Below are 21,678 nucleotides of genomic sequence, written 5' to 3' on the forward strand. Positions count from 1 at the left end.
TGTTTGGATGGCCCAACCATGCTTCATTGGCACAATTTTAGTGACCATAATCTGCAGTGTTTGGAAATCAAAAACAGACCTGGCAGAAAATGCCCAGCGGGAGGGGGTGAGGGGCGCGGGTTGCTTCTCCTCAGAAGCCCCCTCACTTTGGAACAGTCTGCCTATAAATATCAGAGCAGCTTCCTACTCAGAACTTGGCTCTTTAACATCTAGGGGCTCATTAGGATGACGGGCGGACAAAGTCTGCCCGTCCGCCATCCTGTCGGAATTCGGGACCGCCCGCCATAAGGGCAGGGGTCTCGTGGGGGGTATTAGGATGTGCATTGTGGCGGGCGGTGCTCTCTGCCCCGCCCGCCACAATGCTAAAAATGCATTGATGCATTTGCATGAACAAAGCAGCAGGCACCGCGCGGTGCCTGCCGCTTTGTTAATGCAAATGAAGGGGAGTACCACAGGTGCACCCCCACCTCTCCTTCACTCAGGGGGCCCCCAGAGTGAAGACGATGCCGCCACGGAAAGGCACCTACAGACGCCCATCATAATATGGCTGGCGGTGTCTGATAGACACCGCCACCATATTATTCCTTTTCCGCCCCGGCCGCAAGGTCTTTCCGTCCGCCGAATGCCCCCCCACCATACTAATATGGCGGGGGAAAACTAGTGTGGGTGTCGGGCGGAGGTGGCTACCGCCAGCCTGGTGGGGGCAATCCGCCCGACATCATAATGGGCCCCTACGTCTTTAGTTCTTTTGTTGCCAAACTGCTACTCCATATCGGCGCCAAGACACCCTTGGGTATTTGTGTGCTTTACAAATTTCATAACATAACATAACAAATCAGATTATCGTTCACCGTTGTAGGGGTGGAGATTTGCTGTCATAGTAGTGCAAACGCTACTTTCTCTTACCAATAATTACAGCAGCCAGGTATGAAATAAAAGAAAGATAACTTTTTGTCCTACATGAACCACTTAGCCCTGTATCTGCTTCCATTGCCAGTCACATACTTTATACCTCACCAGTGACAGTAGTAATTATGTCACAGCCCCACTGTCTGCATCCTCCTCTACAGCCATACTAGTCCAAGGGTTATCATCACTTTAAGAAATGTTCCTCACACTGTACCATGTTGTGTGATCAAATGTGCATAATGTCATAGTTCATCATGCAATGATCATCAGTACAGTGTAGGTACAATGCTGGGGTTTGTGTCGGGGTGGTGATAAGAATGGGGGAAAGAGACCTGCCAGGTCAGGCATTTGTGCAAAAGTATGTCTTCATCGCATTCTGCAGCTATGGGATGATGCAGGCCTGATGCTCCATGATCACTCAGCAGTGAAAGCAAAGGTGAGTATGCTCTGTCCAGCATCATGGCAGCCCCAATAACCCCTTTGATGATGTCTGATTATCATGCACTTTTTATGTTTGATGTCTCTATCATGTGCGCAATTTTGGGTTACCCTTGTCTTTTGTCTACAGAGGATTGAATTGATTGTACCTTGAGGCACCAAATTATCCTTAAGTGAACCTCCATTTTGTCTCGTAGACAACCGGATTTAGAGCTTTTCTCTACTTAGTGGTTTCTACAATTCTATGTGCTAATACAAAACCATATATGGATTGTTTACAGAACGGTGGTAAAGCCGATCTAAAATATGATGTTTATGATGTTCATAATACAATATCTAAACATTCACAAATCATTCTCGGGACTAGTTTGAAGTATTTTAATCAAATTAAAATAGCAATTTCTCAAATTAATGTTCTTGTGGGAAGGGTCTCCTAGGTTGTAATTTGCAACTAAAAAACAAGGTCAACTGTTGCCTTTAAAATGTTTCTCTTGCTGCTTTGTCTAGATGATATCCGGTTATTTGCCTACATCCGGTTCATGACGGGGGATGCTATGAGCAAGCGAGTGAAGTTTGTTCTCATCACTTGGATTGGAGAAGAGGTTGGTGGACTGCAAAGAGCGAAAATTGGCACAGACAAAACCTTAGTAAAAGAAGTTGTTCAGGTACGTCAAGGCATATGTAGTTGTTCTAGGGAGTGTGTGTGAGATTTCGGAAAAGCCTCTTATTTCTTTGGCAGATATTCCAATACCTGCTTGTCTTGGCTACGTTGCGCGCGCTGCATTGCATTTGGCGATGCACCGCGTGCATCAAAATGTGCTTTATTTATTTATATGTTTACTTACCTCTAATCGGCCGTAATCCATAGTTTACTACTCCCCACCATGCCCCTCCCCCTCTCCTTATCAGCGCCCGGCAGCACTCCCACCACGGGCCACTACTGTTCTACTGTCATTAACACTTTGCTTCCACCCATCACAGCATACAGCACGTGGAATTGAGTCAGCCCATTTCAGTCATTTGTTCTCTTTCAAAGTGATTGACTTAATTTTTTCTTGTGCTTATGTCCACCGCTGTCTAAGAAGTGTAATTCATACTGACCTCATTTTTAGGTGGTGGTATGTTTTTTTATATTTTTGTTATATATGCTTGTAATACAAAAAAGATGCTTAGGCATCATACCAGCTTGTCAAGACAAACATATAGGCTTTACCAATGTTTGATTTCAATGTTAGTCACATTGGTAGTCAATAGTATATTGACTGTAACAGTTCAGGCCAAAAGCATTGTACTTGAGGCTAGTGGAGGCCATAAGTACCAGGCCTCAGACCATGATCTCTGCTGGAACACTCATCTGATCTCAGGGTATGCACATATGAAAGTGCAGCATATGCACATATGAAAGTGCAGCAGCCTTTTATGGTTTGTTTGACACCAATCATATTTCACCTTAATGTTTCCATGCTTGCAACATGATATACAGGCTTTCGGCTACCAATGCTGTTTCTTATGTTCTGTAAACTTTTAAATCTACCACCTATTTATAGATGTCATAGTAAAATTGAATATGCATCAGAGAGTGTTAAGCTATTGGTTATTTGTTTAGCGCCTTAATGAATCTGCTTCAAAGAGCAGATAATAACTCCCAATTGGTTTAGCTCATTTTAAGGGTGCAATCATTAAAGGGGATCTTCATAATGTTTCTCTTGGAGTTGACCTTTGCCTGGACTCCCCAGTGACTGAATTTCCTATTTTGCCCTCTGAGAGCAGTTCATTGCCATTCAAGTAGCTGCATGACTGGAGATGCTCGCCTGTTTGTTTCCAAATCTTGAGCTTCCTGCATGGATAGAACAACCCCATGGGATATATAGAAAGGCCATCTTAGTTTAGGGTTTGGAGAACTTCTTAGAGGGCTGGATGGGCTAAGGAATCATACGATCATATTTCCCAAAAACGTGTTCTGTGGTAGCAGTACAACAGCTCCTTGCAAAGCCACACATGGATTGGTGATGCGGACACAGAATGGTCCTGTGCATCTTGTCAGGCCCTGAAGTGCTGGAAAGGTTATTTAGAACGGTTTATAAGACCTGTGTTTTGTAAGCAATATCTTTCGAAAATTGTGCTTAGCTCACATAAAAGTGTAACTGCAACAAATGATGGGGACCCTAAACAAGCATCCTGGGACCGGTTTCGGGGTATGTCACCCTTCATCAGCCAGGCTTTTTTTGCATTCGCCCACATAAAAAGCTTTAGGTAGCTAATCACCAATAGCCCCCTTTCCTCTGCTCTATAGAGGCGGCCCGCCTTGTGGACTATGCTGGGCTGGTGTCATATAGGGCTGATGTTAAAACATTCTGTAGGGTTATTTCTCTCTCTTAGCCTAGCCTGAACATTTAGACAGGTCTGAGCGAACCTACTCAAAATCATTATTGCTATGCTGTCAAGGTAACTGTGTATTAGCAAAGTGTATATTTGCTATTCTAACTCAATATATTGCAAGTCGGGATTGTGGAGTTAATATTATTGCAGGTCAATGTTAAAAACTTAGGGCCAGATGTAGGAGAGGAAAATACCGGTCGGTAATGGCCGATTCTGTAAAATACCGAATCTGTAATTTTACCGGTTCGGTAATTCCACATGTAGGTGACACTCCTGAGTGCCACAGGCCCCTAAGAGTCGGTATTTTACCACCCAATCCTATTGGGTGGTAAAATACCGAATGCAGGTGTTCATGCACATCTGTGCATGCACACCTGTGCCATGTGACACACAGACATGCCCTTAGGGCATGTATGTGTGCCACATGGCACACATGCCTGTATTTGGGGTGCTAGAGGGTGTCAAAGTGACACCCCCTGCACCCTTGCAGGATTCGGTATTTACCGATTCGGTAAATACCGAATCGGTATTGCCCATTGATTCCTATGGGCTTCAAGGCCCATAGGAATCAATGGGCAATACCGATTCGGTATTTACCGGATCGGTAAATACCAAATGTTACTGATTCGGTAATTGAAAATACATTTTTTTACCTACATCTCCCACCTTCTATTTTACCGATTTCATAAATACCGAATCGGTAAAATTCGGTATTTATGAATCGGTAAAATAGAATTACCTACATCTGGCCCCAAGTGTTTTGACCCCCCCCCCCCTCCCATTCACAGCCCATTTCGGCTCATTCCTTTCCAACAGGAATTCCCACCTGTGTCAAGGCATTATTACCTCTTACACTGGATCAAAAATAAACTTTGGAGAGGTCAGGACAGTGGTTCGCTTTAACTGGTCACCACAATGGCTAGCATTTTCCATGGGGAGATGTCATCAACCTAGTGCACTACTGAGTGACCGGTTCTTTTTCCAGATGCGTTTGTACATGTGCATCAGAAAAGGAGGAGTACATTTCCAGAGACAGAGTTTGACACTGAAGGTCAAGTAATCATAAACGTAAGTTATCTCTGTTACAAAGGCGCAAATGTGCATACGCCGGTGATAAGCCTTGGCACAGATCCTTGTTTGTACTTTCATGCTGCCAAGGGCATTGCGGGATCCAGGAAGGAGTTCTGAGCATCCTGGATTGTTTAGGATGTGTGCCAGATGTATCGTGGGCTTCAGAAAGTTGTTATTCTGCTCACCTTGAATACCGTGTGGTGCATTATGGGGAGCAGGGAGCAGTTGCACATGTCCTAAATTGGTTGCTGCTGTTTCCAATAATGTTTTGGGATCCTGGACGCAGATCTGGATCTTCTGCACTCGACGTTAACCTGCACAAACCAAATCTTATTATTCAGGATACAGGCCCATACATTCTGTACTATGCATTGCAAAACACATTTCTTGTTATCCAGGAAGCACAGATACATAATGCACTATCGTTGGTGCAAAGCACTTCTTGTTATCGAGGACACCTCTGTGACCAGCACTAGGTGATAACAAGCCCATCTTGTTATGCAGGACACAGATCTAATTAAGCTGCACTAAATGGTGGCAAGCTCATCTTTATCCAGGACTCAGTTCTGTCCAACCTGCACTAGATGAAGCCAAGCACATCTTGTTATCTGGAGCACAGATCTATCAATTCTGCGCTGGACAGTAACCGGTACATCTTTTTATCCTGACTCTGGTCTACATAACCTGCATTAGATGTTGACAAGCACACCTGTTTATCCTAACTCCGACCCAAGTAAAATGCACTAGACAATGCCAAGCATATCTTGCTTTCCAGGACACAGATCTTTGTGATCTACATTAGATGGTGCTTGGGGATTGTACATCAGAATAATATAAACAGAAATCGCATCTACTTGAGTATTGTGCCCTAAATAATATTTACCCAAATATTGTCCAGTTGGATGTAGAATTTCTTTTAACTCCAGTGAGGCGCTATTTTAGTAAACGGTATTTAGTGCACAGTATTTCAAATGACATTTAGGGCATGATACTTGGGAACCTGGCTGGTTGCAGATAACGGTAGTGAAAGAAATTGGGTTATTAGTTGAGTAGGGTGGAAGCCCCACTCCAATATTAACACAATCCTTTTCAGGGTGAACTACAAAAGTCACTAAATAAACCTCTGCTTAACCCTCTGGTAGCTTGGCACAGGCACACTAGATATGACATGTTACATTCTTGGCTTAACCTAGAGGCAGTGTGTAAAAAAATGTATGCTGCACTCAAACAGTAATAAAGTGAAAACACTACCAAAGAAAAACCAATCTAGAAAGGTAAAAAATATATTACTGACAGAAATGACACAAAAAATACAAACATCCAATCAGTAGAACAAGAGTTATACATTTTTAAAGTTTAAAGTGAAAATGAAGCCTAAAAGCCCAAGGTCAAGTTTATGTGGGACTGGCAGGGGTTGTAGCTTCAGGGGGGCTCTTTGGGGTGTTTCACCCCCCCTAATAAGTGTATTATTTAATAAACAGTGGGGTACAGGAGCTTTCAGTTGGATATGGTAAGGTGTCTGTTGGATTTCACCTGGGATTATTAAATACTCACTCAGACACACCCACATGTAACATAACTATACTTATGAGTATGAGGACCAGACATTGACTGTAATGAAGTGTGCATACAAACACACACTCGCTTTCCGCTCCCACCCCCCTTACTCTTTTAACTCCCAATCTACACTCCTTTCCCTTTCCAATAGCCCCTAAGCCCCCCTGATGTGTGCTGCTTCTCATATAATGACTAACATGATATGCCAGCGTAATTATCAGAAAATCTGAGGCTCACTCCCTCCAGTTGTACTGACAAAGCTACACCCCTTTGGACCGGGGTAAAGATGCAAGGTCAGGCTAACTGCGAAGGAGCGCCAGTTGGATGCAGGAACCAGGTTTGTCCCATTGAAGTGTTACCTTGTCAAGCTTGTGTGAGAAGTTGCTGTTTGCATAGATCGGGCTCCAAGGAGGTCGCTGTTGGCACGAGAAGCAGGTCGGTTGTTGGCGATGGTCATGGTTGTAGCACGAAGACCCAGTCATTGCTGTAGCATTGCGTTGGCGGTCAGCACAGGCTCTCACAGTCTGTGCACTTCGAGACCTGTTGAGGGAATGGGTCCTGATTTTTAGCCCTGCCTGGATATTGAGGATATCTGTGTTGTCATTTGTTGTTAATAATGGGGACCCCCCACCCATTAATTTAGTAGCTGCAAACGATGTACAAAGTGCAGGTTACTCTCAAGCCTTGCGTTGGTGGTCATCACAGATGGTTGCTGTCAGTGAAAATGGTGGATCCTGTTGGAGCTTGGCATTGGCAGTCTTCACGGGTGGTCATTTCTCGGTGCCAAGAAGTCACTTCACTGTCACCAGGAGCCCAAAACCTCTATCTTTACCTTGAGTTCAGGTGGATCACACTGTAATACCAACCAAGGGTCGAGGACCGGAGGGCACCTCTTGGGCATCAGGGCTCACTCCAGCAGAAGCCAGTATTAGGGCTCAGGCAGATCTAGAGCGGGAAAGTTGGTGCTGATCAGCTGGGCAGATTCAAGATACTGGAAGCTTCTTGTGTACCTGAATGAAATGCGAAAGAGAAATGAAATATGGTGAAACTCTGAGTGCATCCCTTTATCTGAACAGTTAGCACAAGCAGGAAGTCAGACATATGGTCCCTGGAGTCACTTTTGGGGAGCCTGAGTTCAAAGCAAGCATGTCGAATCTACCTTCTTCAGACAGAAGAGCATTCCTTCCACACATCTAGGAGTGTTCTGATGAGAGGTTCTGAAGCTGACACTTTTATCTCCAGTGCTAGCCTTTGGGTGGAGGATTCCCCCTTTGTCTATCCTTCCCTCTTTCCTGGGTTTGGCTCCAAACTGTCTAGGGTAACAGAGGGCAAGGAGGCGTATGTATGAGATGTATGTCAGTGACAGGGCAGGCAGCCCTTAGAAGTCAGGGACAGGATGGGTAAGCCCTGACACTACCCTTTGAAGCTCTAGCATGGCGGAGTACAACCCCAGGACATCCTGCTCAGTGAACAATCCACTGCCCCACGAATATGGATCTTTTTCCCCGCATACCATTACCCCGCATGCTGTCACAACGCGGTCGTAACAACGACCGCTTTGTGACAACGCATGCCATTACCCCGCAAGTCATTACAACAACTTGTGGAGGGGGGACCCTGGATGTTGGAATAGTAAAATTTACTATTACTACTCCAGTATGTGCGGACTGTAGGGAAGGTGTTGGATTTTAAATCCAGCACCTTCTCCCCCCTCCGCAATTCGTTGTAACGATTTGCGGGATAATGGTATGCGTTGTGACAGCATGCGGGGTTATGGATGCGGGGTGAAGGTCGTTTACCCTGCCCCACACCTAAGGCCTTTTTGTCTCCATGATTTGGTAGCAATAAACAAAACACCACATGAGAGCCATTCACAGTCATGTGAACCTGGACTCTGATAGAAAAGCACATTTCTTTTAGGCAGAAAAAATACCAACTTTCTAACAGTTGCATTTTCAGAATGGTTAACTAAAATCATACTTTGCCATTAAATAAGATTTTATATTACAATTAAATTAAAAAGAAACAGCATTCCGCTGACTGGTTCCAAACTGAATGTATCACTTATTAAAAGTAATAAGGTAGCCCAGTGTTTATCTGTGGAAGAGATAGCCTTGCAACAGGGAAAAATGACTTTAGGAGATTTTCACTGTCAGGACATTTAAAACTTAAACACATATGTTCTACTTTTTAATTATCACACACCCTGCTCTATGATCACTTATAAGTCACTGCTAAGTTAGACCCTAAGTATGAAGAGGGAAGGTTTAGGCTTGGAAAAAGGTTTACTTTGCCAGATTGAGATGGCAGTTCAAAACTGCACTACAGGCTGCAGTGGCAGGCCTGAGCCATGCTTTGTAAGGCTACTTTAATGGGTTGCACAATGAGTGCTGCACCCCACTAATAGCATTTAATTTACAGGCACTGAGTTCAATTTACTACCATCTACTAGGGATGTTTAAGTAAATTAATTGTACCAATTAGGTGGAGGTCGATTTTGCCCCTTTTTCAAGAGTGAGCAAAGCACCTTACCACTGATTAGCAGGTGGCACAGTGCATAGTCATAAAAGCGAACACAAATTGGTTAAGCAAAGAAAGGCATAAAAGGCAAAAATCTGGGTTGGCCCTGGGTAGAGGGCCAGGTCCACCATGCAGCTTAGAACATTTGTAAGAGTGCAGAACGAACATTTTCCTCGAGGTTATTATTGCTGGAACCAGCTTGAGTTAATGGCTAACTAGCTGCATTGTGTGCTGGTTTGTGATGGGTGCAGCAGCAATGTAGACAATTTGTACCAACCGCGCTGGGCTCCGGTGAGCTGTGTTTGTTTAAGTATGTGATTAAACAGTTGCAGATTGTTGAGCCACTCCTGCTGCCTAATAGGACTTAATCAGATGTCATATGTGCAAACATTGGAAGCTTGCTCTCTGTTCAAGGAGTAAGTTTGCATTGCTGCATTACTGCCAGGTGGCAATGGCACACTCAGTCTTTTACACAGATCACACTGGTCTGCAGGGGAAAGTGGGAGATATTCTGCTAGACCAGGACCTCTAAAAGTCCAGAGAATGGATTGATAATCTACCTTCGTTTAGGAAGTTCTCCCCTAATTTTGCTATCAGTCCTTCGTTTCTACCGGTGGTTGCAGACCAGGATTTATTTTTTATCATCAGGGTTTGACTCGGAGTAATAAGGAAAAGGCCAGAAAATTGTGAAATTAGGAAGAAGAGAAAGAAGGGAAAACTGTGGCGAAGGGAGAAATCAGATCTGAAAAAGAACTTGCAAGGATCCAAAAGGCAGGAAGTGTAAAAAGAGGCAAGAGGTGAAATCAAGACTAAGCAGCTTTAGTATTTACGAGATCTGGCATGTGGAACACCAGTGGCAGCTCACAAGAAGATCTTTGGGCCAGTGCATTAATGTGTTTTGCACTGAATATCACTTACTGCACTGGGCTCTGATGGATTGATGGTGTTAATATGTCTTCTGCAACAATCCCTATGTTCTGATCTAACACATGCACAAATTGATCAAAGAGACTGCATAAGTTGCTATTCACTCCAAATATTATGTTGATAGGTTGAATGTTTTCACATATTTTGGATTACTGTTTTCACGTGGCCACAGTATACGTTTGTGTGTCCCTGTGGTCGGATTGCACACATTATCTGGAATGAGACTTAGGTCTGCCATCTCAACAATAGTTCTGTCTACTCTCTGTAAGTTTTACTCTTCCTTTAGTATTCTTAAAAGTGCATCCCACTGAGAAACGTCTGCGGTGGGACAGGATTCTTAGGTGGTGCACTCTCATTGCAGTCCTGTTAATGTCTCCTACAACTTCTTTTTAGGCCATACTTCAGACCGCTTAAGGGGTCCTATTAAGTAAAGGACGCACTTTCCTCATGTGCACCCGGCGCACCTTAAAACCGGTGCACTGGGTGCAAACAGGGAAAGTGTACCCGATTACATGGAATGCGCTGCCTCCAGGGCAGCTGCGAACTTGGCACTACCCTGGGTTCAGCGCATTCAGGTGAAAAAGAAGTGGCTCCGTTGAAGCTGCTCCATGTTTCACTGTGCTGGCAGCAACCTGCCTTCACTTTTAAAGGGGATTAGAGATCCTCTTGCAGGCGGGTGCAGTGAGCGACTGCACCCGCCTGCAAGGGGATGTCTGGGAGGTCATTTCTCCCCCTCCAGAGGGCTTCAATCAGGGGGCGCACTGACAAACTTCAGTACACATTGGACACGTTCCCACCCTTCCACATCCCGGCCCCATAATTAGTATGTCAGCAATACAGTTTTAAGATTGACACCCAGTCACACTCTCTGGAGCAAGGGAAGCAAATATATCCCCTCTATATTCATTCCATTTGCCCCAGATTTTTTTTTAGGACAACCCTTGTTCTCATAAACCACTTTTTCGGCCACAAAGCAACAGTCAGTGCCTTCTTTCCAATTGCACAGGCATGACACCCTCTCCACCCCCCCAGTGACATGCAACATTGCGCTTGGCTATCGCCAGACCCAGGGTCATCCAGGTCTTGTCCAAATGGTTCAGATCAGTTATGTCCCAAGTGGTGAGCAAGCACCACTAGGCAAAGAGTGGCATTTCACTGCCGCACAGGCTGCTTATACAATTTACAACAGACTCCCAATAGCCCTGCACAGGCATTTGTAGGAACTGTGCTTGTGCTTTCTGTTTTATTTTACTGTCCCTTAAAGCCAGGGTTTGTCTGGTCATGACGGATAGTAAAAAGTGGCTATATGTCTGCCCATCCTTATTGGGAGGATGGATTTCTAGCCCATTCGTTGATGTCCCTTACACCGTCGGGCCGTCAGAGAAATTTGGGTACGGCGATGACTTAGCCAAACCTATGGTCCATCGCATATAAATTCGGGCGGGTGGACCACTGTGTCTGTGGGAAGGGACCTTCATTGCTACTGTTCCCTCTCTGCCAACAATTAAAGCGGCCCCTAAATCATCGATAGAAACTGATTACTTTAGAAAGAAAACATACCGCCATCAGGCCGCTCTGGGTGCCTTGTACTCAGTTACATACTTAGTATTATTACCTAAAATGGGCACCAACAGTTGTGCCAGAACCTGCTACGACTTTGGTTAGGATAACACATATCAAAATGCATTGTTTGTAAAGTACATCTGTTAAAATGAGTGGCTTAAGAGTAGTCCGGGGCCTCGGAAAATCAGGTGTGTGCGACAGCGGACTGAGTTTGATATTTCTGACATGTCTGACTCTCTACACGCCGACAAAGGGCCCTTTAAATGCATTCTCCACTCAGCAAATATTTGCATTTTTCATTATACTTTGGCTCATTAGATAAGTCACTACACCATATCATTTAACTAAAAAAAGGGAAATAAAACATAATTTTTATGTAGTGAAAAAGTTTCATATCTACTAAATAACACTATAGATTCATACTCCGTTTGTTAAAGAAACCTTTGATTGCGAGAGGGACTTAAGTTGGGAATGAACATGACCATGGAAAACAATCATTCGAATGCTCTGTCATAAAAAGTTCCCAAGCACACTCTTTCGATTGGTGCTGCATGCACGTGTTTGGTTTGGACAATGTGATTAATACTCTAACTCTTCCCTAGGAAACAGGGAGATCTACTCTAAATGTTGCATTCACGCTGGTGTTTTTCAAAGTATTTTTCTCACACAATCTAGGAGATGTCTGTGAAGGGTGCTACTGTTTGAATGTATTTGCCATGGGCATCACTTTTAAAATTGATAAACACTTGTGGCATTTTGTATGAAGTAAAATTCTTAGAGTGCCACTTTCTTCACTGTACTCCTGTAGGTGTCCTCCAGCAGTACCTGTGCAATGAAAGTCCAGCTCCTTCTGCCTGCTCACACAGTGCTGCCTCTGCACTCTTAAAGAGACACTAAGTGTAGAAGGTGAGGGCCAGAGATGCTATCCTTTCTGCACAGGGGCTGCAGGGGGACCATCATCTAAGACCTTGTCCCTTCCTCTTGACACCATGATCTAGGAGCATCTGTGCGTCTTGCTTGAGCCTTGAAGTACAGGGTCTGTGGAAAAAATATACAGCTGTCTCTTTCCCTTGTGACGAGACTCCCTGTGCATCCAGAGCAAGGGCTGGAGATTGTCTCTTGCTTCTTCTGAGGGATCCTTGCACCCTTCCCTCGCTGGCCTCAGCCTTCCTCCAGTTGATTGCTAGAAGCTCAAAGAAGCAGCTCCCCAGGAGTTTTCTGTCACGCCTGGAAGGAGCGCCCGGGTGCAGGCACACCTTGCGCATTGACAGTCTAGGCTTGTCCATTATGACAATGACCCAGCCATCGGCAGAGCTCACCCAGGCAGATGAGGCAGCTTAATTTGACAACCAAAAAAACATTGCACCAGTTAACCAATTCCACAGGTATGTTGGGCAATGGTTGATTGCCCACTATACCATTCTCACCCTGGCTTTGAACTCTTGAACAACTGCACTCGCATCTCCCTCAGCCAGACACAAAAAATACTTGCACAGTTTCAGGGCGTAGCTATACATTGTGCAGCTGATACAGTGGTATCAGCAGGGCACAAGTCCTAAAAAAAGAAGTGGGGGGACGCTGTCACGGGAAGTGACGTCACAACAGGAAGGTGGCTTGCACCATCGGGCTCATTGCCTCCCCTCGCACACCCCTTAGATGCGATTGCATCTGAGAAGCCAGCGCGTGAGCCTCGTGCTGTAAGCTCCGATCTCGCTCCAGAAAGGCCAAAGAGTGAAGTCCAGCTGCTTGGCAGGGGGGACCGCGTCCACCCGGTAAAATAAGTGGGGGGGGGGACGCCGTCCACCCGCGTGGTACCCCGACTCGAGCCCTGGGTATCGGGGCTCAGAGTTGACAGGGGCCCACTGCACTGACTGCTTCCATCAACCTTTAAGGGGTGACCCATGATGCTCACTCACTCTCCACTTAGTAACATGAGCACCTCGAGATTGGTGACTGACTGATAGCACCGGTTCTTCAGCTGTGATTTTAAATTTGGAGTAGGAGGCAAGTCACTGCTGGAAGAAACTCCGAGCTTGCTGATCCTGGACAGCTCTACTCCTTGTACTCTATTATTGCACATACCTAGATTTATGCAGGGGCTAACCAACAGGTCTGCAGAGTATATTCCTGTTTTTAGGTCTCGCCTTGTTGGCAAACCTATTGTTTCCAATATAGTTGTAGAGTTGCCATTGTGTCTACCCCTTGCTCAAGATTGAGGCTTTCTTGTCTATCGTAGATCCCTGCTCCTGATTCAATGGCTTTCCTCCCTATTTTTGTGTTTGTTCCACCCAAGGAAAATAAAATTTTGGTTGCACCGTATCTTGATTAGATTAGCTATAGCCTTCCACTGCTAATGTGCAGACCTTGGTTTGCATTACATGAGGGGCTGTATTATCTCTCTCTCTCTCTCTCTCTCTCTCTCTCTCTCTCTCTCTCTCTCTCTCTCTCTCTCTCTCTCTCTCTCTCTCTCTCTCTCTCTCTCTCTCTCTCTCTCTCTCTCTCTGTGTCTCTGTGTCTCTGTGTCTCTGTGTCTCTGTGTCTCTGTGTCTCTGTGTCTCTGTGTCTCTGTGTCTCTGTGTCTCTTTCTCCTCTCTCTCCTCTCCTCTCTTCTCTTCTCTCTCTCTCTCTCTCTCTCCTCTCTCTCTCCTCTCTCTCTCTCCTCTCTCTCTCTCCTCTCTCTCTCCTCTCTCTCTCCTCTCTCTCTCCTCTCTCTCTCTCTTTCTCTCTCTTTCTCTCCTCTTTCTCTCTCTTTCTCTCTCTCTTCCCCTCTCTCTCTCTCTCTTCCTCTCTCCCTCTCTCTCTCTTCCTCTCTCTCTCTCTCTCTCTTCCTCTCTCTCTCTCTCTCTCTCTCTCTCTCTTCCTCTCTCTCTCTCTCTCTCTCTCTCTCTCTTCCTCTCTCTCTCTCCTTCTCTTCCCCCACTTGCTATTTTGCTGCTGCCCACTGCGCTATGGGCAGGTGGCCACTTTGAAAGGGATTTAAAGCCAAGGTACATATGTGCAGCAGCCATCTTGGAATGGTTATTCTTCTGCTTTATGAAAAATAAAAATGATTCCAAGATGGGCACTGTGCATAGCCAAAGAAAAATCATTCTACGTATGGGAGTTAGCTGGGTAAACAAAAAAGCATTGGCAAAGCCAGCAGTTGTTACCAGTATAGGTGTCACCCTATGATTACGCGATGATTTGGTCTTACTTTTGATTTGGCCATGCCCATATAGGAACTTCCTCTATTGAAACGGACACGGGTCAGAATTTGCTTATGTTTGATGGTATAATAGTAGCCAATGCCTAAAGTATGTTACCTGCAAGGTTGTTGATTAGTTGATTAGTCTATTGATTAAAGACTTTTGCCAGAATACAGACACTTGAGTTGACAAATGAGTTTTGCTGCTAAACGTCTTATGTCACTAGGTTTATCTAGAAGTCTGGTTCCTCTGGTCACCGGAAATCTTCAGATCACATGTCTGAATACCTGTGATGGCATCTCTGTGTTTTGTCCATTTAGGGTCTACGAAATGAGCACCATTGATCTGGTATTCGCTTTATGTGCAAAAAAATTATAAATCTGTGGCCATATCTTCACCTATCCCCGTTTCTGTATGATTATGTACAGGCCATTTATTGGACCAGCTATTCTGCCCCTGGAATGAAAATTGGACCTCGGGCTGCATAATATGTATAGCTTACTGGTTGAGATGCAGTATTCTCATGTTGTCACTATTTGAGACGTAGGTATTATATACTATAAGCAAATAACTGGAAGAGACCATTCAATGTTATTAGCTGCTAACTTCTGTTCACCGGGGAATGTTTTAACGCACTGTGGCCTTGAAGTATGAGGATTCATACAGGGCCTTCCTATGAAATGTGAATTGGCACAACAGTACTTCTTTTTACAGGTATTTTCAGCATTCAGGCCAGCATTGAGAAAGTGTCTGTGAGGCGAATATCATATATCCCCACAGATGTCTGAAGTGCCCAATCCCAAGAAGACACTGCTTGTATGCACTCAAGGTGCCTCACTGTAGGCTACACATCTTTTGTGTTTGCACGTTTCAAGACTCCTTATCCTCTAGTAATCACAGACTCCACTGTGCTCTGGTTTCCTGGTTTATTTTAATAAATGTATTCCTAGTTGGTGGCACCAGAGTATGCTAAACATAACTTTGGTCAACGCAGTGGCTACAGGCAGCTCCTTCTGCCACTCCATGTCCTGTTGAGCAATGGGATGGAAGACAATAGTTAGTAAAACATGTTGACTAAACTAAAGTAACATATTGGAGGCCCATCTCAGAAAGTAATAGTTATTGGCAATGATGATGAAACGGCGTGACACATGATAGCCAACACAACATTTACAGTGCGGTGAGTATCATGCGAAACACTATTGTCATAGATGCTGATGCCGCATGTCCCCTCTTGCACGTGCCTCCAGTTGCACACATCAATTGATGATAAGGCTAGGAAAGGGGGTCCGTCGTCATAAGGTTATGTTGACAAAATGGTTTCATCATTACTCTTACAAAAGTATTTGTCGATAATTAAGCACAGGTTCAGAAGATCAACACAAAATCTTCCATCCAGCCCATCTTAACTTCTCCATCTGTACTTTCCATCATGCTGGGCAACTAACTGATGAAGACTAGCAATCTTAAGCTGAATGGTGTAAAACAGATCCTCTTCATAGAAGGCAAACGCATTTTTAGACTTTAAACCTCGGACCCTAAAGTCTAAGTGATTGCCCTTTCCTTGAATTCTGACTGAAAACACATTAGTGTCAACCAGTGGAGACCTCTCCTTTCCTCGTTTGATGTCTGCTATTGCTAAACCCTGCTGGGAGAAGGTTTCTGTACCCTAGAGCAGGTAATGGTTACCGGGCAGTGACTACGGTGGATACTCGCCAATTACAATAGTTTCCTAAGACCTTAGTTACTGTGGCACTCCAGTTGGGTAGTGAAGTTTCTTCCCATGTACACTTGACTCTCCCAAGGTATCTAAGTCGAGCAGACAAGATTAACTCCAAAAGACGGAATTAAGTTTGGAAGTTGGATACAGTATGAAGCAGAAATCATAAATCTAAACTCAATATCCAGTTAGAGGTTTTTTTTAAGACAATGTGCCTATTTTTACAAGAAGAAAAGTATAGTCATGTGATTCCGGTCCTCTCTTGGGCAGACCCTAAAGCATTGCATCGTGATTATGCAGTAAGGTCCTATAACTGCAAATATATTGAAATCTATGGTGGATAAAATTATCTTATGGTCAGGAGATGATTGTAGGCATCTTAAGTCTCCCGAAATCCTCTGGTCTTATTTTTGTGGTTTTTTACTACAGACTCCGTGTCTCAAATGTTCTAGGTTTCTGACCGTATGTTACAATTCCATCAATGTGGTATGATATTAATTTCTTCTATTTTACTGCCCTACTATCCTTGGGTTGAAAAAGGGACATTTGAGGCTAGGTGGCAGTGGTGTTTGCAAAATCTCAAACCACAAAAGCCTTCATTCCTAAAGTGAATTAGGATTTCGAAAGCATAGGATTGAAAGGATCTGATTGGAAAGGATACAGTTATTGGGACAAGTAGCTGCTATTACAGAGCACCCCAAAGATGATGAGGAATGTCAAAGATGCAGGAAATGGAATAGCGCACACAGTGGACTCTGAGGAATCACTCATGGTATTTGGAGTGCAACAGTAAATGCTCAAAGAACTCTTTGGTCGGAGAGAGACAGTGTGGATTTCTGAGCCACTGCTGTCTTACTGACCTACAGTTCCAGACCCAGCACAAAGGGAAAGGCTACAGGGGTGAGTATTTTAGGATACCCAGCTCAGTCACCAGGAGAGGAAAGCTGTTGTGCAGAGTAGGTGACGTGCTGCCAAGGAGACCAAAACCAGTGTTGGGAAGTACTTTATTTTTGATTAGATTAGGTATATGGATTTTAGGAGGAAGCTACATGCAAGCTCATCTGTCTCAAAAGACTAGTTGAAGGGAAAGCCTCTGTTTTGTCTTTGCAGAAGACCCTATCCACTCAGCACATGGGCTCGCACACCATGAATACACAACACAAGCACACTACATAGATTCCACAACCTTCCAGCTATGGGCAGAGGGAAGGACTGTAGTTAGAGAGCTCTGAATAGCTTTTCTAAAAGAGGGGTCCGTAGACCTTTTCTGACAATGGCATAGGTCTCTTCTCTATGGATTCAGCTTCCAACAACCCTCTGTCTTTCCATGACCCAGTAAGGAGATACTAGTTATCCTCTACCATGGATCCGGGTACAAATAGAATGTACCATCTGCACAGCAGGGACTTGAGCTCTGCTGGAGGATCAAAACAAACTATGGAGCACCTTCAGTGATGAAAAGAACATAACCGGCTAGAAACCCAAATTTGAGAAAGGGTCATAACTTTTAATGCATGTGGGGCTTTCAGGTTTACGGCTACTATTTTCATCTGGGAATCCTGAGGTAAATTCTCTCTATGCTCCCTGAATCCTTTGGAAACCGTGTCAACCCCTCCATAATTATATCTGTGAAACCAACCACACTGCAATCTGAACAAGGCATCACGGCTAGTTACGAGGCTGATCCTGTTCATCGTTGACTAATTAATCCCAAGGTTACACTGCACACCTACTTATTGTGTTATATGCATTTGTTTCGGGCTTCCTGCACTTTGTGTTGGTGCTTTAGTGATTTTTGGAATCTGCGAGTGCTTTACTGTTTAGGTGTATTCTTTGATAAGATGCAAAATGGAAAGGGGCGACCACTCGGTCCCCCCGAACGTATGGATGGGTGCCCCGAACCTCCCGGGAAACCATTTTGGGCGGGGTGGGCGTAGCCCGGCTGGTATGCCCGAAGCGGCGTAGCCGGGGCGCGCCTTCCCCCGCCCAGGAGGCGTTGTCCTAGACACCTCAACGGAAGACGACCACGCCCCGTAGGCATACCGGGGACGGGTACACGCCCTACCGCAGAAGAATAAAGGAGCGGGAATCCAGAGGAGCGTCCTCTTGTTCCTCGGATCGGAAGGCTGCACCACTCGTTGCCCGTGAGCCCTCGACGGAACAAGCAGCAATTTTGAACTTGTTAATCTTGGTTTTCTCTTTCAGTTTCGAAGGCTCACAGATTTCAGGACCTCGTGGATCGACCAAGGGCGGAAGACTCGAAACCATGCCTAACAAGAAAGCAGGAAAGGGTTCCGAGACGGAGAGGGTGTTACGCCTGTTGTCGAACCGGATGGCTTGTATGGACCGAAAGCTCGGACAAGTCCAATCGCTCGGGAGAGGTCTAGCGGAGGTGAAGAAACAATTGGCCGCATTGAACGACCCAGGTCAGCCGAAAAAGGTAATAGGCCCGGCCTTGCCGGGAGTCGTCCCCGGGTTAAGAGGGAAGCGGGTCAAAGAAAGGGCGGTCTCGGGGGGGGGGGGGGGTCCCGGTCCCAGAGGTACCCTCCATCGTCCCCCTCGTACCGGCTGGTAACCCGGTTCAGGAACCAGTTTTAGGCCAGCCTATCCCGGTGGTGATCACCTCGACCGAGGATGATGAAATGCCCCAAGAATTGGCCGCACAGTTGACGGCATGGCTCAAAACTAAAGTCGGGGGCACAGTGACCCTGGGAGATCCGGCCGAGGAAGCCAGAGTATTAATAAAGCAGTTGCGGCAATCGAGAGATGTCGCAAAGGCGAGTGTTCCTCTTGTTCCCCCACAGGTGGCACCTGGAGTACCAGCAGCTGGTCAGGAAAAGACGGCGGCAGCAACGGCCGATCCGGGTAAGCTCGCATTGCCGATGGTGGGGGAGGGCTCAATACCCTCAAGGCGGGAAAAGGTTGCACAGCACATTCCCATGGCCACGAAAGAGTTAATATGGGGAGACAAGTATGTCAACATGTTTTCATTGTTAACTGACCATCGCGAGATGGAGTATGCTAAAACACAGAAAGATTTGTGGCACCCGAGTGTCTGGCGTGCCAAGATGGCCGAGTTCAGGGTGGACGAGACAGTGACGAACTGGGTTAAGGCCTTCTCTATATTTACCGCAGTGATGGGGGAACGTAAACCCGAGGTTATGACTGATTTGATTTGCTATCAGAATCGCATTATGGATTTCTATTCAATGTATGAGGGGGAAGAATGGAAAGGCTATGACATGAAATTCCGTAAAGCAAAAGAATTCGATGCTTCTTTGTCTTGGGATTGTTTGGACTCGGTGTCATGGCACAAACAGCTCCTGCCAGGGGCGACAGGTACGTCCTCGCCAGGCGGGAGCGGGTCCGGAGTGGTCCGCCAAAAGCCCGGGGTGCCCTTTCGAGCAGGCACAGGGGGGGGGGGGCTACCAGCCCAGAGTTGGCGAGAATGGCGGAAAAGGGGGGGGTCTGTTGGGGCTTCAATAGAGGCAACTGTAACAGACCACAGGGGACATGCAAGTTTAAGCATGTGTGTGCCGGCTGTGGGAATTCCTCACACCCGGAAAGTGCATGTAGATCAAAAATTGGCGGGACGGGGGTAAAGGCGGGTCTAAACAGGAGTGAGGTAGAGTTTTGTGACCGATTGCCTACACCCGTTGATCTCATGGTTATGATTCCTTGGTTAAACAAATACCCTGATCATGTATCCGCTGGGGTGTTGAGGAAGGGATTCTTACATGGCTTCCACATCCCGGCGGGGGATTTTCGGGGGAACTCCTTTTGTAGAAACCAGTTATCGGTACAGCACAACCCAGGCGTGGCAGAAAAGAAAATAGCAAAAGAAGTCAGTTTAGGGCGAGTGGCTGGGCCCTTTCGTTGCGCGCCGGTGGCTGAGTTCATCTGTTCCCCGTTGGGGGTTGTCCCGAAGAAGGACCCAGGGGAGTTTAGACTCATACATAATCTTTCTGCTCCTAAGGGTTCCTCGGTGAATGATGCCATTGACCCAGAAGTTTGTGCAGTACGATATGCTCGTTCGACGATGCCTTGGCCATGTTGAACCACCTAGGCCCTGGGGCGCTGATGGTGAAATGTGATATCGAATCAGCGTTCCGGTTGCTTCCGGTGCACCCGCAGGATCAGCGCCTGCTAGGTTTTGCATTTCAGGGGAGTTATTACATGGATAAATGCATGCCCATGGGTTGCTCAATTTCTTGTGCGTATTTTGAAATGTTTAGCTGTTTTTTAGAATGGGCATTCACCGAGGCTACAGGGCATAGACATGTTATGCATTATCTGGATGACTTCCTGTTTTTGGGGGCAGCCGGTGATACGAACTGCGCGCAGGCGCTGTATGATTTCTGCATCCTCATAAGTGAATTTGGAGTCCCATTGGCACCAGGTAAGACGGTTGGACCATCTACTTCACTGGAGTTTCTGGGAATTGAACTCGATTCTGTGGAGGGGTGTTTCCGATTGCCAATGGACAAAGTGGTCAAGTTTCGGGCTTCCCTGATGCAATGCCTGAGTGGGGAGAAAGTGACCCTGGACCAGTTACAACAAACAGTGGGTCAGCTTAATTTTGCATTGAGGGTGATGCCTATGGCCCGCCCCTTTTCGCGCTCTATCGCGCAAGCTATGGTAGGTCTCAAAGAGGGTCACCACCGTACGAGACTGTCAGGGGAGGTTCGCCAGGATATGCGTATTTGGATGGCATTTCTGGCGGACTTCAACGGTCGAGTCGTGTGGAACTCCCCGCCGGAATCTTCAGATGAACTAGGTCTATGGACCGACTCAGCAGGGAGCGTGGGTTTTGGCGCCATCTTAGGTAATCGATGGTCGGCACAAACATGGCCAACATGGTGGCACTCCAACGGTCTCACAAGCAACATTGGTTTCCTGGAGTTATTCCCCATCTGGGTTGCTCTGATGACTTGGTCTGACGACTTCAGGGACCGCTCAGTGGTGTTTTGGTCTGATAATATGACTGTTGTCGAGTGCATTAACCAACAGGCAGCACGCTGCAAATTGATCTTGAGATTGTTGAAAGAAATTGTGCTGCTTTGCATGAGATTGAATGTACAGTTCAGGGCGAAACATGTGCCAGGTGTACTGAATCATGCGGCTGATGCACTCTCTCGTTCACATATGCAGGCATTCAGGGGTTATCTACCCACAGCGGACCTAGAGGCAGCACCATTCCCCGAAACAATATGGCTAATCGGTGCCCCGGATTACAAGACCTCGTGGCAGCGAGTTCAGCCCCCAGGACAAGGAAAGCATACGAAGGAGCGTTTCGTTCCTATTGCACATATTTGGGTCCCACAGAGAGTCAGAAATGGGGTCAGGAGGAATCCTTCCTGGGGTACTTGGTAGCGCTGCACAGAGAAGGCCGATCAGCGGCAACGGCCA

At 46.0% G+C, this 21,678-nt stretch overlaps 1 protein-coding gene across 1 annotated transcript in view; it reads left to right on the plus strand.

The window, feature by feature from the left end:
• The window catches only part of COTL1 (coactosin like F-actin binding protein 1), an 87,443-nt gene that overhangs the window by 43,661 nt on the left and 22,104 nt on the right, over positions 1–21,678 (plus strand). The window contains exon 3 of the mRNA XM_078670785.1: positions 1,855–2,012. Within this exon, the coding sequence (XP_078526911.1) occupies positions 1,855–2,012 (158 nt within the window). The remainder of the gene's footprint in view (positions 1–1,854; positions 2,013–21,678) is intronic.

Source organism: Lissotriton helveticus, chromosome 12 (genome assembly GCF_964261635.1).
Source record: "Lissotriton helveticus chromosome 12, aLisHel1.1, whole genome shotgun sequence".
Taxonomy (NCBI): Eukaryota; Metazoa; Chordata; class Amphibia; order Caudata; family Salamandridae; genus Lissotriton; species Lissotriton helveticus.